The 8823-nt window shown below is 49.6% G+C and overlaps 2 protein-coding genes across 2 annotated transcripts in view; both read right to left on the bottom strand.

Annotated features, from left to right (window-relative positions):
• KAT8 (lysine acetyltransferase 8) overlaps window positions 1-4288 on the bottom strand; it is a gene marked incomplete at its 3' end in the record, with an annotated part of 25197 nt that extends 20909 nt beyond the window's left edge. Inside the window, exons 1-3 of the mRNA XM_057387914.1 lie at window positions 3971-4288; window positions 2418-2492; window positions 505-677 (exon numbers count right to left, since the gene is read on the bottom strand). Coding sequence (XP_057243897.1) covers window positions 505-677; window positions 2418-2492; window positions 3971-4271 — 549 coding nt within the window. The remainder of the gene's footprint in view (window positions 1-504; window positions 678-2417; window positions 2493-3970) is intronic.
• A 3045-nt stretch (window positions 4289-7333) lies between these two features.
• Window positions 7334-8823, bottom strand: part of LOC130586976 (vitamin K epoxide reductase complex subunit 1-like) — an 8112-nt gene continuing 6622 nt past the window's right edge. Inside the window, exon 3 of the mRNA XM_057387916.1 lies at window positions 7334-8254. Coding sequence (XP_057243899.1) covers window positions 8049-8254 — 206 coding nt within the window. The 3' untranslated portion in view covers window positions 7334-8048. The remainder of the gene's footprint in view (window positions 8255-8823) is intronic.

Below are 8823 nucleotides of genomic sequence, written 5' to 3'. Positions count from 1 at the left end.
ATCCCAGTCCCCTTTAACTCCATTCCGATCCGCTCTAACTCCGTCCCAGTTTATCCCATTTTCTCCCAGTCACTTCCAGCCTGTTCCCAGTCCATCCCAGTTCATCCCAGTTCATCCCAGTATCCTCTAACTCCATCCCACTCCATCCCAGTCCATCCTAAACCCATCCCAGTCCATCCCAGTGCCCCTAAAACCCATCCCAGTCCCCTTTAACTCCATTCCAATCCGCTCTAAATCCGTCCCGGTTCATCCCATTTTCTCCCAGTCACTTCCCAGCCTGTTCCCAGTATATCCCAGTGTATCCCAGTGTCCTCTAACTCCATCCCAGTTTATCCCAGTCCATCCTAAACCCATCCCAGTTTATCCCAGTCCCATTCAAACCAATCCCAGTCCCTTTAACTCCATTCCGATCCGCTCTAACTCTGTCCCAGTCCATCCCAGCAACTCCCAGTCACTTCCCAGTCCCTCCCAGTACATCCCAGTTTGTCCCAGTGTGTCCCAGACCTTCTGGACGTGGTTGATCTCGTCGTGTTTGCGTTTCTGGTTGCGGGTGATTTTGCGTTCGGGCTCTGCCAGTTCCCCCAGGAACGGCTCCGAGCTTTTCTGCGCCGCCTCCTTCAGGCTCTTGCTGAGCGCCAGACGGTTCCGGTCCACCCATTCGTCCAGCCTGCGGTTAACTGGGAGAACTGGGAGTCACTGGGAGGGTCCCAGTTCATCCCATGGGTCGTAATTCACCCCATTTGTGGTGCACTGGGAGCACTGGGAGAGCCCAAATTCACCAAAATGCATCCAAATCCATCGAAATCCACTCCATCTTTTCCAATTTACCCAGTTTAGGGTTAACTGGGAGCACTGGGAGTTACTGGGAGGGTCCCAGTTCATCCCAGTCCATCCCAGTTTTTCAAACCCACCCGGTTTGTGGTTAACTGGGAGCCCAAATTCACCAAAATCCATCCTGATCCACATAAATCCACTCCATGTTTTGGAATCTACCCAGTCTGTGGTTAACTGGGAGCACTGGGAGCATTGGGAGAGTCCAAATCCATGATAATTCACTGAAATCCATCCTATGTTTTCCAATCTACCCAGTCTGCGGTTAACTGGGAGAACTGGGACTTACTGGGAGGGTCCCAGTTCATCCCAGTCCATCCCAGTCCATCCCAATCTGGTTAACTGGGAGCACTGGGAGGGCCCAAATTCACCAAAATCCATCCAAATCCATCGAAATCCACCCCATGTTTTGGAATCTACCCAGTCTGTGGTTAACTGGGAGCACTGGGACTTACTGGGAGGGTCCCAGTCCATCCCAGTGCATCCCATGGCTCGTAATTTACCCAGTTTGTGGTTAACTGGGAGCACTGGGAGCACTGGAAGGGCCCAAATTCATCCAAATCCACCAAAATCCATCCCATATTTTGCAATCTACCCAGCTGAGGATTAACTGGGAGAACTGGGACTTACTGGGAGGGCTGGGAGCATCCCAGTGCATCCCAATCTGCCCAGTTTGTGGTTAACTGGGAGCACTGGGAGGGCCCAAATTCAGGAAAATGCACCCAAATCCATTGTAATCCATTCCATGTATTACATCCAACCCACCCATTCGTCCAGTTTGCGGTTAACTGGGAGAACTGGGAGTCACTGGGAGGGTTCCAGCTCATCCCAGTGCATCCCAACTTGCCCAGTTTGTGGTTAACTGGGAGCACTGGAGGGCCCAAATTCACCAAAATCCATCCAAATCCATCGAAATCCACTCCATGTTTTGCAATCTACCCAGTCTGTGGTTAACTGGGAGTTACTGGGAGGGTCCCAGTTCATCCCAGTTACTCAAACCCACCCGGTTTGTGGTTAACTGGGAGCACTGGGAGCAATAAAATCCACCCAAATCCATCAAAATCCACTCCATGTTTTGCAATCTACCCAGTTGAGGATTAACTGGGAGCACTGGGACTTACTGGGAGGGTCCCAGTTCATCCCAGTCCATCCCAGTCCATCCCAATCTGGTTAACTGGGAGCACTGGGAGGGCCCAAATTCACAAAAATTCACCAAAATCCATCCAAATCCACCCAAATCCACTCCACGTATTCCATCCAACCCACCCATTTGTCCAGTCTGAGGTTAACTGGGAGAACTGGGACTTACTGGGAGCGATCCAGTCCCTCCCAGTCCATCCCAGTTTGGTTTTTATCCATTCCCAGTCCCTCCCAGTCCCTCCCAGTCCATCCCAGTTTGGTTTTTATCCATTCCCAGTCCATCCCAGTCCCCTCCCAGTCCATCCCAGTCCCTCCCAGTCCCCTCCCAGTCCATCGCAGTCCACCCCAGTCCATCCCAGTCCCTCCCAGTCCCCCCCAGTCCATCCCAGTTTGGTTTTCGTCCCTCCCAGTCCCTCCCAGTCCCTCCCAGTTTGCCCAGTACGCACATCCCACGTAGTGAACGTAGAACTCCTCACGCGCCTCCTGCTCGTTGAGACGGGACTGGATCACCTCGGCCGAGTCTGGAACAAACTGGGACCAGTAAGGGACTGGGATTGAACTGGGAATGGACTGGGAATGGACTGGGAATGGACTGGGAATGGACTGGGAATGGACTGGGACCAGTATGGGAACGGGACTGGATCACCTCGGCCGAGTCTGGAACAAACTGGGACCAGTAAGGGAACTGGGAATGGACTGGGAATGGACTGGGAACAAACTGGGACCAGTAAGGGACTGGGAACGAACTGGGAACGGACGGGAAGGGACTGGGAATGGACTGGGAACAAACTGGGACCAGTAAGGGAACTGGGAATGGACTGGGAATGGACTGGGACCAGTAAGGGACTGGGAATGAACCAGGAATGGACTGGGAACGGACGGGAAGGGACTGGGAATGGACTGGGAACAAACTGGGAATGGACTGGGAACCAGTATGGGAATGGGAATGGACTGGGAGAGACTGGGAATGGACTGGGAATGGACTGGGACCAGTACGGGAATGGGACTGGATCACCTCGGCCGAGTCTGGAATGAACTGGGACCAGTAAGGGAACTGGGATTGAACTGGGAACGGACTGGGACCAGTATGGGAATGGACTGGGAATGGGAATGGAACCAGTATGGGACTGGAAATGGACTGGGACCAGTATGGGACTGGGATTGAACTGGGAATGAACTGGGAATGGACTGGGAATGGACTGGGACCAGTAAGGGAGTGGGAATGAACCAGGAATGGACTGGGAATGGACTGGGAATGGACTGGGACCAGTTCCCCGCCCCCCACCCCCATCCCAGTTTATCCCAGTCCATCCCAGTATATCCCAGTTTATCCCAGTTACACTCACGCCAGCTCCCATCAGCTCTCCTGCACAGATCCGTCTTCCCGATCCCATTCCCAGTCCCAGTCCATCCCAGTTTCCCCAGTTATTCCCAGTTTCCCCGGTTCCCCTGCTCCCATACCCCATCCCATACCCATCCCAGTATATCCCAGTTTATCCCAGTCTATCCCAGTTTAACTCACGCCAGCTCCCATCGGCTCTCCGGCACAAATNCGGCACAAATCCGTCTCTCCGATCCCATTCCCATTCCCCATTCCCAGTTTATCCCAGTCCATCCCAGTATATCCCAGTTTAACTCACGCCAGCTCCCATCGGCTCTGCGGCACAAATACGTCTCTCCGATCCCATTCCCAGTTTATCCCAGTTTATCCCAGTTTAACCCAGTTTATCCCAGTTTATCCCAGTTTACCCATCCCATACCCATCCCATACCCATCCCAGTCCATCCCAGTATATCCCAGTATATCCCAGTTTAACTCACGCCAGCTCCCATCGGCTCTCCGGCACAAATACATCTCTCCGATCCCATTCCCCATTCCCAGTTTATCCCAGTCCATCCCAGTATATCCCAGTTTATCCATCCCAGTCTGTCCCAGTCTATCCCAGTTTATGCACCCCAGTCCATCCCAGTTTATCCCAGTCTATCCCAGTTACACTCACGCCAGCTCCCATCGGCTCTCCGACACAAATACGTCTCTCCGATCTCCACCGCCACCTCCGCGTCCCTCACGTTTCCCGCCGTTGCCGCCGTTCCCCTCACGGCTCCCGCTCCGTTTCCCGCCGTTCCCCTCACGCTTCCCGCCGTTCCCCTCACGCTTCCCGCTCCGTTCGCCGCCGTTCCCGCCGTTCCCCCCGGAGCTCCGGGAGCCTCCGGAGCCGCTCGGGGCCCTCCCGGGGCTCCCCCGGACCCTCCCGGGGCCTCCGCGACCGCTCCGGGACCGCCCGGGGCCGCCGCCGCCATCTTGGAGCGAGGCGGAAGTGACGTCAGGGCGGGCACCGTTGCTAGGAGACGGTGAGGGGGCGGGATTTAAAATGGGGGCGTGGCTTAACATTGCTAGGAGATTTTGAGGGGCGTGGTTTAGCGTTGCTAGGAGACTGTGAGGGGCGTGGTTTGAAATAGAGGCGGGTCTGGCGTTGCTAGGAGACGGAGAGAGGCGTGGTTTTAAACGGGGCGTGGCTTAATGTTGCTAGGAGACTGCGAGGGGCGTGGTTTAGCGTTGCTAGGAGACAGTGAGGGGCGTGGTTTTAAATGAGGGCGTGGCTTAATGTTGCTAGGATATGGCGAGGGGGCGCGGTTTAAATGGGGGCGTGGCTTGACGTTGCTAGGAGACGGCGAGGGGCGGGCTTTAAAATGGGGGCGTGGCTTAACATTGCTAGGAGATTTTGAGGGGCGTGGTTTAGCGTTGCTAGGAGACGGCGAGGGGCGTGGTTTAAGATGGAGGCGTGTTTTGGCGTTGCTAGGAGACGGCGAGGGGGCGTGGTTTTAAACGGGGCGTGGCTTAATGTTGCTAGGAGACTGTGAGGGGCGTGGTTTAGCCTTGCTAGGAGACGGAGAGGGGGCGTGGTTTAAAATGGGGCGGGGTTTGGCATTGCTAGATGGAAAAGGGGGCGTGGTTTAAAATGGGGCGTGGCTTAGCGTTGCTAGGAGATTTTTAGGGGCGTGGTTTAGCGTTGCTAGGAGACGGCGAGGGGCGTGGTTTAAAATGGAGGCGTGGTTTGGCATTACTAGGAGACTGCGAGGGGGCGTGGCTTAAAATGAGGGCGTGGTTTGGCGTTGCTAGGAGACGGCACGGTCCGCCGATATCCCAGGGTGCATTGCGAAGAGGCGGTTTGGGCCTAAAAATTGGGATTTTGGGCCTAAAATTGGAATTTTGGGGACGAAAATTGGGATTTTCCCCCTAAATTTGGGATTTTGGGGGATTAAAATTGAGATTTTTCACCTTAAATTTGGGAATTTGGAGACAAAAATTGAGATTTTGGGGCTTGAAAACTACAAATTTTAGGCCCGAAAATTGGGAGCTTTTGGGCCCAAAAGTTGGGATTTTGGGGCTAAAAATTGGGAATTTGGGACTGAAATTGGCAATTTGAGACTGAAAATTGGGAATATTGATCTGAAAATTAAGATTTTCCCCCTAAATTTGGGAATTTGGGGACAAAAATTGAGATTTTTGGGATTAAAAATTGAGATTTTGGGACTAAAAACTGGGATTTTGGGGCCTGAAAATTACGAGTTTTAGGCCCAAAAATTGGGAGATTTTGGGTCCAAAATTTGGGATTTTTGGGCCTGAAAATTGGGAATTTGGGACTGAAATTGGGATTTTCCTGCTAAATTTGGGATTTTGGGGACGAAAATTGAGATTTTTGGGATTAAAAATTGGGATTTTGGGGCCGGAAAATTGCAAATTTTAGGCCTGAAAATTGGGAGATTTTGGGCCCAAAATTTGGGGATTTTGGGGCTAAAAATTGGGAATTTTGGGGGCTAAAAATTGGGATTTTGGGACTGAAATGAAGGGAATTTCTCTGAGGGGATTTTTGGGGCAGTTTCGGGCACTTTAATGCAATTTTTGTTCATTTTAACCCAAATTTTGATATTTTAACACCATTTTTTTACCATTTTAGACACTTTAATTTAAAATTTTCCCATTTTAACCCAAATTTTGATATTTTAACACCATTTTTTTCCCATTTAAGACACTTTAATATAAACTTTTCCCATTTTAACCCCAATTTTGATATTTTAACACCATTTTTTTGCCACTTAAGACACTTTAATATAAATTTTGGTCACTTTTGCACATTTTTGGTCACTTTTATGTAACATTTGTTCGTTTTAACCCAAATTTGGTATTTTATTCCCATTTTTGGGTCGTTTAAGACACTTTCATGTAACTTTTTCTCCTTTTCCTGTAACTTTTGCTCCGTTCGCCCCAATTTTGGGGCAATTTCAGTCGATTTTGGGTCATTTTCACCATTTTTGGCAATTTCAGTAGATTTTGGGCCAATTTTTCTTATTTTTGGGTCGATTTTGGTTGATTTTGGGTCATTTTCACCATTTTTGGGCAATTTCAGTTGATTTTGAGTCATTTTAACCATTTTTGGGGCAATTTCTGTCAATTTTGGGTCATTTTTCTCCATTTTTGGGTAATTTCAGTCGATTTTGGGTCATTTTCAACATTTCTGGGCAATTTCTGTCGATTTTGGGTCAAGTTCTCTCATTTTTGGGCCAATTTTTCTCATTTTTGGGTCAATTTCACCATTTTGGGCCAATTTCACTCGATTTTGGGTCAATTTTGGGCCAATTTCTCTCATTTTTGGGCCCGTTTCTCTCATTTTTGGGTCAATTCCTCTCATTTTTGTGCCGATTTTCACTCATTTTTCCACCGATTTTCACAATTTTTTCACCGATTTGTTACAATTTCACCATTTTGGGTCAATTTCTCTCATTTTTGGGTCGATTTCTCTCATTTTCGGGTCAATTTCTCTCATTTTGAGTCCATTTCTCTCATTTTTGGGTCCATTTCTCTCACTTTTTTGGAGATTTTCGCCATTTTTCCACCGATTTTCACCATTTTTTCGCCGATTTCTCTCATTTTTCTCATTTTTTCACTGATTTAACCAATTTCACTCTTTTTTATCCATTTTTCCCCTCCTCCAGCGCCGCAGGTTGATGCCGAGCAGGGCGGCGTTGAGGCCGTAGGAGCTGAGGCAGACGAGGCACAGGAACCCAAAACAGCCCAAAATGGCCCCAAAAAAATGTCCCAAAAATGTCCCAAAATATCCCCAAGAATTTGGGGCAATTTCAGTCGATTTTTCTCATTTTTGGGTCAATTTCTCTCATTTTTGGGTGGATTTCAGTCGATTTTGGGCCAATTTTCGCCATTTTTGGGTCAATTTCTCTCTCTTTTTCACCGATTTTCACCATTTTTTCCCATTTTCTCACAATTTCACCATTTTGGGTCAATTTCTCATTTTTGAGTCAATTCCTCTCATTTTTGAGTCGATTTCTCTCACTTTTGTGCCGATTTTCACCATTTTTTTGCCAATTTCTCTCCATTTTTCACCAATTTCTCACAATTTCACCATTTTGGGTCAATTTCTCTCATTTTTGGGTCCATTTCTCTCATTTTTGGGTCACTTTCTCTCCTTTTTGTGCCGATTTTCACTCATTTTTTCGCCGATTTTCACCATTTTTTCGCCGATTTCTCTCATTTTTCTTGTTTTCTCTCAATTTAACCAATTTCACTCAATTTTATCCATTTTCCTGGTCCTCCAGCGCCGCAGGTTGATGCCGAGCAGGGCGGCGTTGAGGCCGTAGGTGCTGAGGCAGACGAGGCACAGGAACCCAAAATGGCCCAAAATGGCCCCCAAAAAATGCCCCAAAATGTCCCAAAATACCCCCAAGAATTTGGGGCAATTTCAGTCGATTTTGGGGTCGATTTCTCTCATTTTTGGGTGGATTTCAGTCAATTTTGGGCCAGTTTTTGCCATTTTTGGGCCGATTTTCACCATTTTTTTCCCATTTTCTCTCAATTTCTCATTTTTGGGTCAATTTCTCTCATTTTGGAGACAATTTCTCTCATTTTTGGGCCGATTTCTCTCACTTTTGTGCTGATTTTCACCATTTTTCCACTGATTTTCACCATTTTTTCACCGATTTTCGCCATTTTTTCACCGATTTTCACCATTTTTTCACCGTTTTTTTTCATTTTTTTACTGATTTCACCATTTTGGGTTGATTTCACTCGATTTTATCCATTTTCCTGGTCCTCCAGCGCCGCAGGTTGATGCCGAGCAGGGCGGCGTTGATKCCGTAGGTGCTGAGGCAGACGAGGCACAAATCCCTGAGGCCGAAGAGCAGCACGGCCCCGAGCCACAGCGAGGCCACCGCCGCCACCGCCGATGTCACCAACAGCGTCACCGAGGCCACCCGGCCACGATACCGACCTGAGGGGACAGTGACAGGTCAGTCCCAGTGCCACCAGTGTCACCAGTGTCACCCCAGTGCCACCAAAACCATTCCCAGTGTCACCAGTGTCACCTCAGTGTCCCCAAAAGGGTCCCCAAACCATTCCCAGTGTCACCAGTGCCACCCCAGAGTGAGCTCAGTGTCCCCAAAAGTGTCCCCAAGGTGTTCTCAGTGACACCAGAATGTCCCCAGTGTCCCCAGTGTCACCTCAGTGTCCCCAAATGTGTCCCCAAGGTGTTCTCAGTGACACCAGAATGTCCCCAGTGTGACCAGTGCCACCCCAGAGTGACCTCAGTGTCCCCAAAAGTGTCCCCAAAATGTCCCCAGTGCCACCTCAGTGTCCTCAGTGTCACCCCAGAATGTCCCCAATGTCCCCAAACCATTCCCAGTGTCCCCAGTGTCACCCCAGAGTGACCTCAATGTCCCCAAACCATTCCCAGTGTCACCAGACTGTCCCCAATGTCCCTAGTGTCACCTCAGAGTGACCCCAGTGTCACCAGTGTCACCCCAGTGCCACCCCAGTGTCCCCCCAGCACGGCCCCGAGCC

The sequence above is a fragment of the Malurus melanocephalus genome, unplaced genomic scaffold (genome assembly GCF_030028575.1).
Source record: "Malurus melanocephalus ecotype Western Australia unplaced genomic scaffold, MMel_1.1 scaffold_1436, whole genome shotgun sequence".
In the NCBI taxonomy this organism is placed as follows: domain Eukaryota; kingdom Metazoa; phylum Chordata; class Aves; order Passeriformes; family Maluridae; genus Malurus; species Malurus melanocephalus.
This window is presented reverse-complemented; position numbering and strand designations above follow the sequence as displayed.